The 13,045-nt window shown below is 42.7% G+C and overlaps 1 protein-coding gene across 2 annotated transcripts in view; it reads left to right on the plus strand.

Annotated features, from left to right (window-relative positions):
* The window catches only part of ec (ubiquitin specific peptidase echinus), a 143,046-nt gene that overhangs the window by 123,599 nt on the left and 6,402 nt on the right, over positions 1-13,045 (plus strand). For both annotated transcript variants that reach the window (XM_022079169.2, XM_022079170.2), the window contains 4 exons: positions 8,950-9,084; positions 9,564-9,728; positions 11,150-11,281; positions 11,746-12,975. In XM_022079169.2, the coding sequence (XP_021934861.1) occupies positions 8,950-9,084; positions 9,564-9,728; positions 11,150-11,281; positions 11,746-12,975 (1,662 nt within the window). The remainder of the gene's footprint in view (positions 1-8,949; positions 9,085-9,563; positions 9,729-11,149; positions 11,282-11,745; positions 12,976-13,045) is intronic.

Here is a 13,045-nt window from a genome sequence, read left to right on the forward strand (position 1 = left end):
GACATTTCGGTCACTGCCTGTAGTTTTGTGAACTGCATAAGAAAGAATATTCTGGAGTGCCTTCAGAAGACCACGGAGTTACTTTGACAGGAACCTGCACAAATACACGAAAGTGGGCTTCAGAGTTGTCCTTTTTATCGACTGTTAATGGGATTTTCAAGGAAGTTTTAAGGACTTATACTAATCAGGGGTGAGGGGAGTAAGATATGAATATGTTTTTGGAAAAACTACTTTTGCATTGCATGATCCAATGGCTAGTTTTTGTAATGTCAATGTTGAGCCAGGTATTGGTCGGGAAGCCTGAGGGGAAGAGACCTCTGGAGAGACCTAGACGTAGATGGGAGGATACTCTCAGGCGGGATCTATGGGAGATAGGAGTTGAAGGAAACTGGATTTTGGTGGCCCAGGACAGGGTCCGATGGAGGGCTGTGGTTAGTTCGGTGATAAACCTTCGGGTTCCATAAGCCATCTAGTTAGTTAGTTAGTTAGTTAATGTTGAGCCGTCTGGTCTATTAACAACGTAGGATATCTCTATTAGCTAAGTGACTATCGATGTGTTAAGAAAGACCGTCAGGCCTTCGCATTGTGGGACTGCATATGATTGTATTCATGACGTCAGACATTCCAGTCCACACTGGAATGCGTGCAAATGGATTTATTCCAGAACACAACTCGCGGCGGAATGTCTGTGGCAGTAGGTGAAGTGAAGCATTAACGTAGTGTGCTGGAAAACTGTTTTATCTCTCTTGATGTAAAAAAATGTTATCTCGGCCTGTGATGTGAATATCTTCATATTTCGATTAGGCGAAGCAACTGATTGGCACGCAGATAGCTTAATTGTTTTTCCTTCATGTGTTACCTTTGATGAATTCGAGCGGCCTACAACTGCTTGAGATTGCTGATATATTTCACTGTTATGCTCGAAGGACACTTCCTAGTTCTCATTTGGCGTCACGAGTTTAATGCCTGTGAATAATTCTGTTTGCTACAGATATACTTATATGTTGTCTACACATAATTGTATAAGTTTCACTTCAGTCGTCTTGTTTCTGCTTTAATGTGGAGACGTGGTGTGTTTTATTACACTGCAAATACAGATTTGAAATTGTATCTTCGTGGTCTTTATGCATTGTCTGTCATTTTAAAGAAAAAGTTTAAACAACGCGCTCTGGGTGCCATCGAAATTGAGAGCAGAGGATAGTTCTAATAAGTGTTTTATTTTATTAAACTACGCTGTGAGTGCCTAAAACTGTATGGCGCCGCGGTTTCTGTCGTGTTCCATCATTGATATCTCCGTGGGAAAAATTGTGATTTATTTCGCCGTTTAGTAACCACACTCTTTTTTGTCTCATATACTCGATCATCTCCGGTAGACTGGAATCCATGAATTTCACTCACTTGGACAATGATCGACTTGTGTAATTTGTAAATTAATTAATCTGCGTTTCGCCTAAGGGTGATTAAGTCGAGAAGAATGAGATTGGCGGGGCATGTAGCGATCATGGATGGGACAAGAGGTGTGCACCAGGTATTGGTTGGGGAGCCTAAGGAGAAGAGACCGCTGGGGAGACCTAGACGTAGATGGGAGGATAATGTCAGACTGGGTCTATGGGAAATAGGAGTTGGAGGAGATTGAATTTTGCTAGTCCAGGACAGGGTCCGGTGGAGGGCTTTGGTTAATTTTGTGATGAACCTTCGGATTCGGTAAGAAATCTAGTTAGTTAGTTAATTTTCGGTTAAGGTCCAACGTTACAGCCGAACGTTATGGTGTAGACGTTGGTACTTCTGCTTCGAATTTCAGCCCGGAGACAGACTGTCGTGACTGAAATGTTCCGTTGTTTTACTTGGTGCGTCCAGATAACATTTGTCCGGAGGGGATAGTAGAAGTTACTGTATTTCCACTCAGCACGACATGAAGAAGTGGAGGTAGAGCTCCACGCTTTCGGAAAGTCGGTGCTTTGTGTCAGCTTTACACGGCTCAAGTTCTAGTTCTTCAATATTTATTTATTTTTTATTTTTAGTGTTCTGTCTGGCGACAGGTCCATATGAACAGGATCCTTCCATCCTTTTCTCGGACTGGGACCTGTTCATATACGTTCTTGGCAGATGATCCAGAAGTGGTTTGCCATTGCCTTCTTCTGTGTGTGAATGGAGTAATTGTTGGGATGCCACGGAGAAACCGGGGAAGCCCCCGGAGGAAAACTCCGTGTTGCCTAGACCACGGCCTTGCCCAACACAAGTTATAAATTCGGGCACCGCCGAGAATCGAACCCGAGACCCCAGGATTACAAGGCCAGCGTTCTAACCGCTAGACCACCGTGGCGTGTTTCTTCAATATACTATCTTTAAAATGTTCGAGGTTTATATCAGACCTTTTTAATTCTTCCAAATCCCTAACAATCTATTCATGCCAACCGCCAAATCTCATTCGATGCTGCACACCTCTGCGAATGTTAAAGCGTTGTTCAGTGACCTGAGATTCCGAAAACTTTACATGGGCCCCGACCACTTCCTTCCCCGCTTGTCATATCATCCTGTTATTCACACAAGAAGCCAGAGTCTACTGAGGAACTACTTTTACATATACAGAACTTGATGGGAGTTTTCAGATGTATCACGAAACTTGACATGTTCAGAAAATTGTGTAAACGGCGAGGGTGAGGTACAACGAAGTTTACCATTTCTCCAAATGACGAAATTCTTTATAAATATTTTACTACACGCATTGAACTTGTGTTGAAGATCTTGGTATTTGTTGAATCCTTCGGAATACCAGCGTCTTTAGCATTAACTTTTTTTTATGGGGCCGTGATTTGTCCTTGTTTTATTTAATCGAGCTTTCATTAGAACAGTGTATGTTAACTCCGTATTTTAATTCTTTTTTTTATTCCGAACTCACATTACGGAAAACGTAGGAGTGCATACTCACTGTCTACAATAGCAAATCACAGTTGCAGGGCCAAGGTTCATGTCCCGTAAATGAAGTGGCAATTTAATGGGAAACTTTCTTCGGGAGTAAAGACGACGGAAGCCTGAAAACTTTTGTTCATCTCAAACATACCGAGTCAGTAGTGGAGCTCTGTCCTTAACCTACAAGCTACGTTCCCCGTACACCATTGTAGCATTGTGCTTTGGCACGAGAGAAACTTCGCCTTTACATTGTACAAAATTAAATGTTTTCGAACAGAGAAAACCAGGGTAAATAGACTGGTTTCTATTCCTTACTTTGTTGTTTATGTCCTGGAAGTTACCTGAAAGGCAGAAATTGGGTTGTATATGAGTTTTATTGCTGTGAGTTGATCATTTTGCACGTTTTAGAGTTACTGGCTTAGCGATGTCTGTTTATTGTACTGTAAAAGTACACTTTCCACGTAAACATGCTTTATTCGGCGTTAAATTCTGTGTGAAAGCGAGAGACTGTACAACAAACTGTGTAAGTAGAAATTACACAGGTTGGTAACCAGGGTAACGATAGAAAGAGAACAAAGGAAGTGCGATGTCTCGTCGTCTTATGTAGTTGTATGGAACCATTCATAGTGTTCTGGAATAAGCAAAATATTTGAACATTTTCTTCAAACGTGACTTGTACATTTGTTACCGTGTTACAACAATGCTAATATTTGGTTATGGTCTGTTTATATAGACAGTACATAAGGCAGGCCTGCCACCCGTCGACAGCCGCCGGCTAAATTTGTGTGTGTGTGTTGGTGGTGTTTGGGGGGTGGGGGTGGAGAGTGCTGTTGAATTTTAATGTACGGAAATTGGCGTGGATTTCATCTTAGAACGCTCAACATGTTCAGTACTCTGCTTACAAGTACATAATGTAATTATGTCAGATTTAAAACATTTGACCATTATATAATTACGTGTAAGAATAAGTTATTTCTGATGTATTTGCAATTACGTAGACTGCTGGAAACATTTTTGCTTAGCATGACTGAGTAACTGAATTTGGGTTTATAAGGAGTTTTCGCATATCCTGGTGTAAGCTGGGAAATGTCGCTAATTATTATGTATTATTTGGACGAAGTGCATAACGAGAACGCATTATGTCTGTCCGTCCAGTCGATTGAATTCGAGAACCACTGGACGGATTCGGATGAAATTTAACGTGGAGGTTGTGCCATTCTGCACGACCTCAAAATCGTACTCTGGTATATCCTACGAGCGTTGATAATAAAATTACGGTTGAGGAAAGTCGAGAGGTAGACATTGAGGTGCTGCCATCCGGTGGTTAAAGTGAGAAGCATCGATCAAGGAGGATTTATTACTTCTAAATGCACGTTACGAAGAACGCATGAGGATATTATGTGTAGTCCTGTACAAAATACACTTCACGAGCTTGTTTTTGATGACGAGATAGCGACAAGGTGCACGTATGAAACAGATGAAGACAGAAAACCGACGTCAAGGGTATGCAGCAGACATTTTGATATTGGTCAATGCTGACAGCAGGGATGGGATTTTGAAGGAGTATGAAGCAACGACGAATAGGGACACATTAAGAAATACAAAATAAAGATAATGATAAATAATCTGAACGGCGAACTAGCAAATAACGAATGAAGATGACGTTGACATGTTATAAGAAGAGTAAACGAAGAATGTAAGACTTGAGGTTTTCACAGTGGTGGGTCTGAAGATTTCTGTCTTCTGGGTTGTTGCGTTGTGTAGTCTGTTCGATGTTAACCAACGTTTCAGAGGTCATACTGCCTCCGTCATCAGGACGATGAGTATGAAGATTTGTCTTCTGGGTTGTTGCGCCGTGTAGTCTGGTCGATGTTAACCAACGTTTCAGAGGTCATACTGCCTCCATCATCAGGGCGATGAAGATTTCTGTCTTCTGGGTTGTTGCGTTGTGTAGTCTGGTCGATGTCTACCAACGTTTCAGAGGTCATACTGCCTCCGTCATCAGAGTATGAAGATTTCTGTCTTCTGGGTTGTTGCGTTGTGTAGTCTGTTCGATGTTAACCAACGTTTCAGAGGTCATACTGCCTCCGTCATCAGGACGATGAGTATGAAGATTTGTCTTCTGGGTTGTTGCGCCGTGTAGTCTGGTCGATGTTAACCAACGTTTCAGAGGTCATACTGCCTCCATCATCAGGGCGATGAAGATTTCTGTCTTCTGGGTTGTTGCGTTGTGTAGTCTGGTCGATGTCTACCAACGTTTCAGAGGTCATACTGCCTCCGTCATCAGAGTATGAAGATTTCTGTCTTCTGGGTTGTTGCGCTGTGTAGTCTGGTCGATGTTAACCAACGTTTCAGAGGTCATACTGCCTCCGTCATCAGGGCGATGAATGACGAAGAATCTCAAAGAAAGTTTTTGAACATGAAAATAAAAGGAAAACGCCCAAGAGGGGATAACGACATCGAGATGGGAACAGCGAGTCAAGAGAACATGGAAATAAATTGAGGAGGAGGAGGGGGAGTTGTGCGGAGACGGAGAGGCGTGGTTGTCATATTACACATACATAGTGGAAACGTCTCTGGAGAACAAGAAATTCATTTATGTAGTCTGTGCAGTAGTCGTATTAATAGAACCGACAATCTACACAAATGAGTGAACTGTAACCAGAGTATTTTAAGTCGTACGGAGTATGTTTATGTGAGGAGACCTGAACGTTCAAGAGATGTTAGTTAATTCAGGCATCACACTCTAGAAATTTCCGCGTGTTAGTAAACAGGTAGGCCTCACTTACAGAAACCCGTTATCCTGCAGTTAAGAATATTTTATATAGGTTCGCTCACCAGCCCTTTCAGTGTCGGGTTCTAAAATATCTTGGCGTCTACCGCATTCCCATTTAGGCTTCGTATTCTGCGCAGTCCACAATTTGGAAGTGGTCGTTAACAGTGACAGTTATTTTGTAGTTTACACTGTTGAATCGCTTTTAGATTATTGTGCCTTCACGTGTAATTCCAGTTTCTGTTTCCGTAACCAGGCACAAGTGTTCTGTTGGTGGTGGCTCAGCGATTTTTATAGACTTGTGCGGGAGTTTTGTAAGTTAGTTGTGGAGCAAAGTGTATTTATCCTGGATTTAGTTAAGCGTTTCGAAGATTAGGAAAAGAACCACAAAAGGATAGCTAGACTTTAATGATTAATGTTCTGAGGGAATATTAATATTGTCTTGGCATGTCGACCAGTGCGTTCGTATATGGAACAGGCAGGACAGAAACCACTGTCAACACAAAGGCTGTGTGGAACCAAAGTGCGAGACGCGTGTGTTAAAATGATGGCGTCTTTTTCTCACGGGACAGGCACAATGGTTACAGCAGGGGAGTTTCCATGTAAGGATTCTGGAGGACTCTGACGTGGGCGATACCTCACTTAGCTTCTTGTTTGTTTTTACCGGGTGACTCAGAAACTTTGTTTTGGTTATTTCATTTTAGACTACTTTATTTTCCCAAACAAAAGAGTTGACTTGTGAGATGTCCACGTTCGTGTGCTCATTTAAATTGTTAATTAAATGATTAGCACGATGTTTCGAGAGAACGTTTTGCCATTGGAGATTGTACCATTCTCGTTTATTTTGATTTACTGTTGTCACCAATAACAGGGAACTAACTTCTGAGGTGGAAGCGATGAGCTCCACATTTAATATGGTGACTTTAAAATAATGCGTGATAATAGGTCTTAGAAAATATGCAATGTATGTTAAGAGAATCTTTTGTGAAATTTATGAAAACTGCTGCAACAGGTAGGCCCCGCTAAAATGTTAAGTTTGACAGCGATTACAAATTTCCTATTTGAGAACGTGAAATCCTGTATAAAGGTATTGTAACATTTCTATAAATATACATTAAATGTTGTTTATGGGTCAACAGTTATAAATTTTTGGGTCATTATTGAACGGTTACAACCATATCAATTTTTGTTATAATTTAGATAACTTAGACTGCCATTTTACATGAGGGACTTGGCCGGTTTGTGTAGCACGTCAGTAAATATCATGGAAAAGATGTAGAGTGGGTGACGTCAGAGCTTCATCCTTTCATTCTCGCGCCATTAGTGGGATCTTGTCCCGTCCCCTCCTTTCCCGTATGAGAGAGAGTCTCTTAATTCTTGTTCTCACGTTTCATGACTTGGATATGTAGGAAGTTCGTGACTCAAGGGCTCTGATTCACGAACTGTGGTGAGGAGGCATTTCCGGGCACTTGGAACTGCAAAGAAGTTCGGTGGCCCTACGTCACATGGCTGTACCCGATCACACAAGTGGACTTCGTTATCATTTAGACTTCTAGCCGATCGGGTCAGGAATCGAAGATTCCGTCAGGAAGATGATGTGAATAAGACATGTAATGCTTATGGAGTATGGTTCAACATATTGGACCAAACTCCTTGGAGACGCAGGAAACCGCTGATATTTAAATTGATCGTTGGAGGACAAAGAGTATGTGAGGCCAGGAAATGGATTAAACGGCTGGTGATGATTGAAAAGGTGTAGTCCGTATAGGAGTACACAGTTTTCTGAATAATCTAGCTGATCCGAATAGCTTTTATCACTAAATAAACATCAGTGTGATTACACGTTAACTTCTGTGTTTTAGTTCTGATATTTCATCTGTTTGCCGGAAACAGGTTGTTGAGAGGATAGTTTTAGTTTTAAATAGAGGGCCTGGACCTTATGTTTATGTACGTATACAAAGAATCCAATACATGGAAGGTGTACATTAATGTCAGATAAAAATTTTAACAAAACCAAACCTGTGTAATTTTTATTAGACAGAAGACTTTCACTGAAAGTTTAGAATTTATGTTCTTAATATATTTGTACGTCGGTCGTGTTGTTACCAACTGTATGAAGTTAAACAGTGTGAGGTGGTGGCCTACAATTCCAAGTTTCGTAAAAATCCATCCACCGGTTATCGAGTTTAAACATGCAAACATATAAACCACTGTACCAGACATATCGTTAAGGAATGTATGCTTTCGGACACTGTCTGGCGTGTGTTTAAGCCAGTCACATGGAGACTATTTAAGTCATGTCAGGTCGCGTGCAATCTCTATTACTATAGGCCTAATGCTTTACGAATGGTCGGATATTTAAGCCCGAACTAACTTTTTTACTTTCTGTCAAGCGGCCATACTTGAAGCATCTCGTGTGTGAAGTTTAATGTCACCCGCGGGATGTGGGAACATGACGTTTCAGATGAGAACGTTCACAAGCCGCCACTGAGGAAGTAGGAAGTCCCGCGCTGTTGTCTTCGTAACGGAACAAGTTGCTAACGATGAGAAGGTTTTATCAGCCAGCGACTGTCGCATGTTACAACACTTTTCAAAAAACTGTCGTAATACCACGACGTGGAGAACCGATACAATTTTAATTTAGAGGTAGTATCTGACGGCCTGTGACCGAATGTTTTCAGATATGGGTTACGCGTAGAGATGACATTTTGAGAGTATCGTAAGATTTTTGAAAAAAAGGCCCACAGATGTTTTATCGCATTTCCCCCCTCAACATTACATGTAGCGTAAGAGGCTTTGTTGCGATAGTAAAAAAAGTAAAGCTGTCCCACTATACGCCATGTAGGCGCTTGGGGTGAGAGGAGGTATAGCTCCTCTCTTCCCTGACCTCGGCACTAGATGGGGGTGAGTGGTCAGCGTCACGCCCCGGCCGGCTTTACCCCCGGGAAAGGACCCCGGTACCCATTGTAGAGGAGGCTGGGTGGACCCCAGAGCTGGTCTGGACGCAGAGGCTAGAGGAAAAATCCTCTGCCCCCGTCGGGGATCGAACCCCGGTCGTCCAGCCCGTAGCTAGTCACTATACTGACTGAGCTATCTTATACTTAATCGGGTTCGTCAGGTCTGTGTTCTGACGAGTAACACATCGATAACACTGTGGAGTCCGCCTCGTTACATTTAAGAAACTCCCAGCGTGTCGTTTAGTCGTAAAGGATGGGTTCTGCCCAGTGGTCGAAGTAATGCATCAGAGGATGCTTCTTTGTTCGCAGGAGCTGTTCTCGCAGCTACAGTTCAGCCAGGAGAGCGCGTTGCCTCCTGACGCGTTGCGCAGGGCCCTGGCTGAATCCTTCTTTGACCAGCAGCGCTTCCAGCTCGGGTTCATGGACGACGCTGCGGAGTGCTTCGTGAGTAGTAGTTTACTTGTAACTTAAGTGAAGCCATCCTAATCCAGTATGAACGTCATAGTTTAGTCAGTAGAATGATTAATTATCATAACCCTACCATGATTCAGCTGAATCCACTACATTGGTTGAATTATTAAAATATCTCCATCACTGGATCGCATTATGAGCTACCTTAATTCAATCTCTAACACGTATAATGTAAGCCAGTAAAATGTAACATTGCCACAGCAGATGGATTACATCCTGAGCCAGCCGAATCCAATCGTGTTGCCCCTGTAGCTCAGCGACAGGCTGCGGGCTGGGTCCAGTGCTCCTCATTGGCTTTGGAGCTGTTGTCTTCAACAGCTTCCCATCCAGTCGTTTATCATTTATCGCAGTCTGGTGCTGAGGTTTTAAGAATTCGAAGGGTTTTAGCTCCACACGTCCTTTACGCCTCGGTTGTTGGGCAGATCGTACACATTATCCTTTGTCTTGTGCAGGAGAACATCCTGTTGAGGATCCACTTTCACATCGCCAGTGGCGAGGCAGAGGACATGTGTAGCGCCCGCCACTGCATCCCACATCAGAAGTTTGCCATGACTCTCGTGGAGCAGAGTGTGTGTGGTGCGTGTGGAGCCACCTCGGAGCCTCTCCCCTTCACACAGGTGGGTACGGAGACCAAACAGTGCTCACTATTTCGCCCCGGTTTAGATGTATGAAGCAGGATTGCAGTAACAGGCGATCATGGTTATCGACAGATTAATCATAGAGGAGAATAACGTGTTATTACAGCAGAAACCACTGATCCTCATAACCCTACTTTTTTACTATCTAAAAGGATGTTTTTTTTATTTAAATAGCGTCTGGAAAAAAAATTGTACCGAACAGGTTACCTCAGCGGTAACGTGCCTGATTTGAATTCGGGAGAGATCAGGTTAGAACCATGGTCCGAGAAAGGGATATTCCTGTAGATTTTTCCTGTTTGATACTAGTTTTTCCACTGTATTGAAATCATGCCATTAACTAGGCTTCCCTGCTAACATGTTTTGTGCAGAACATTCCCTCTTCTGTGCTATGACCTGAACAGAAATAACTGTTAAAGCCATTGGCTATACTCACCCTCACCTGACCAATACCTGTTCTGACACAAGTATCCCTTTACCTGGACTGACAGCATCTTTTTCCCTAAAAGGGGGAGCAAGGTTGCATTATTTCCACCACAGAGTGAAACTTTAAGGACTATTAAGGTTAGGGAGAGATTTTGAGCTCTTTTTTGTATGGTCTCTTCTGAAAGAGCTGTGGCCTATTGTACTTGTCCAAATAATCTCTGAATCTAGAGTCAGGTCAGGTAAACTTTTAGTGGTACTGGCAATAAAATATATACCTTCTTTACAGACTTTCCTGGAGTCTCTCATAGGTTAGGTTTCCTAAAGAGCAATTTTCTGTTACAAGTAATGATCTTGTGTAAAAAATTTAAAAACATATTTTTACATACAAATACCTCTGAAGCCTTAGTAAACTTTTACCAGACTACATGGTGCTACAACTACAGATCTACTACACTATTGGAGGCAGTATGACCTCTGAAAGGTTGGTTAACATCGACCAGACTACACAGCGCAACAACCCAGAAGACAGAAATCTTCATACTCATCGCCCTGATGACGGAGGCAGTATGACCTCTGAAACGTTTGTAAATATCGACCAGACTACACAGCGCAACAACCCAGAAGACAGAAATCTTCATACTCATCGCCCTGATGATGGAGGCAGTATGACCTCTGAAACTTTGGTAAACATCTACCAGACTACACAGCGCAACAATCCAGAAGACAGAAGTCTTCATACTCATCGCCCTGATGATGGAGGCAGTATGACCTCTTAAACGTTGGTTAACATCGACCAGACTACAGAGCGCAACAACCCAGAAGACAGAAATCTTCTACTACAGAAAACATTAGGACTACTACTTAATTTTATTCGTTTTTGTAAATTTGGCAGCAAAATGAGGGGGAGGAAACTGAAAGAATGTATGCTGTTCTCTGTCCAAGAAGCAGCGTTGACTTTGTTGTTTCTGATCGATTAGATGGTTCACTACGTGTCCGCATCTGCGCTGACAGCCCAGGCCCGACAGAATCCTCCAGGATCTACCCATCCAGACATGTTTGGACAGCTTCTGCGCAAGGCAGGAGGCATGGGCGACATCAGAGACTGTCCAGTGAGTAGATTTTATTTAAAAGTTAAATTACTACTACTGTTGTTGATCCATTTACACATTACTATGCTGTCAGGTATTTCCAAAACAATTTGTAAGGCCCGGAAGTGATGATGTTAAGTTGTGGGATGAGAACTCAAGTACTGTAAAGAATGTAGCAAAAAAATATTTTACAGGATAACAAAGAAAATGTTATAAATATAAATCCAAGTACATGTAATGAATACAAAATTTGCAACAAAGTCATAATTTTTATAAAGGTAATACAGTAAGTTATTCAAAAAATATTTAATAATTTAAATGTCTTGGCACAACAGTAACACATGGAAATTAGTTTTTATGATTAAATTAGAAGAATAAAATTACAACAATTAAATAAGTAAATATTGATTCAGAATTGAATGACAAGTGTGTACTTTATTCATGCTAAAGTGAATTAACAGTGTTGTTAATCATTCGTTCCACAGAGTGCATGTGGGGCAAAGATCCAGATATGCAGAACATTGATGAATCGGCCAGAAATTGTATCAGTGGGTGTGGTGTGGGACTCTGAACGCCCAACAATAGAGCACATAATGGATGTGTTTGCAACAGTGGGAACATCTCTACGACTCTCTGATGTGTTCCACAGTGTTGTAGACCATAGATGGGCTGCCATGACAGCACATTCTTTGGTTGGAGTAGTCACCTATTATGGCAAACATTACTCCACCTTCTTCTTCCACACCAAACTCAGGGTCTGGATATATTTTGATGATGCTACCGTGCGTGAAATTGGCCCTCGATGGGAGCAGGTGGTCGATAAGTGTCGTCGTGGTCGGTATCAACCCCTTCTGCTCCTGTATGCAGTCCAGGGTGGGACACCAGTTTCAACAGAAAGTGCCCCAAAATCTATTATCCCTGTCCCAATATCCTCTCCCAACCACAGAGATTCTACCAAGTCTCCCCACATTTTCCCTTCACAACCCACATCAACTTCAACCCCTAACCAAGGTCCAGCAATCCGACGCTCAATAACTCCGAGCCCAGAGAAGTCCTCCAATAATTCAGCACCCAGGAGGGCAATCACTCCAAACCCTGAGGGTCCTCATCACCACTATAATCCGCAGAGACATCAGCAAATGCTACCTAGACCCTGCAGTGACTACCAGAATCTGACAGACATACAGGCAGCGATCTTCAGTGGTGACAAGAACCAGGGGATGGATGTTGTTGATGGAGACTTAGGCAGTGGAGCGCCCGGCTACATCAGCCGCAAGACAGTGGAGAATGTGCTGAGCTACCAGCAGAAGAAACACCAGATGGTGCAGAGAAGCAACAGCGGAGGGAGTTACACAGGGCACGTTTCTACCTCAGGCAACTCTGGAGATGGCATCGCCATGCCAGAACACTTAAACATCCCAAGGAGAAGGGACTCTGGCAACTGGAGTGGTGACAGAAACAGTGCATCCTCATCGTCATCAACATCAATGGAAAACCCTTACCTATATATTGTTGGAAAGATGGGGCCACGTATGATGTCTCAAAATGGTCAACAGCAACAGCAGCAGTCCGCAGTGCCCAGGAGTCCAACAGGAATAAAGCCTGGGGATCTGTCCAGTTCAAGCAGTGGGCCTTATGATGCAGGTTATGATTCTTACTCCCTGTCCTCCACAGACAGTTTGCCGCTTCAGCAGGGCCTCAAACACAACTTGCAGGTAAGTTCTAATAGCTGCTTTACATTCTAAATACATAGATCAGGTAAGGAGAAAAGTACAAATTTCTTTA

The sequence above is a fragment of the Zootermopsis nevadensis genome, unplaced genomic scaffold (assembly GCF_977971745.1).
Source record: "Zootermopsis nevadensis isolate Lab colony 2312 unplaced genomic scaffold, Znev_1.0 Znev_ptg000030l, whole genome shotgun sequence".
NCBI classification, from domain to species: Eukaryota; Metazoa; Arthropoda; class Insecta; order Blattodea; family Termopsidae; genus Zootermopsis; species Zootermopsis nevadensis.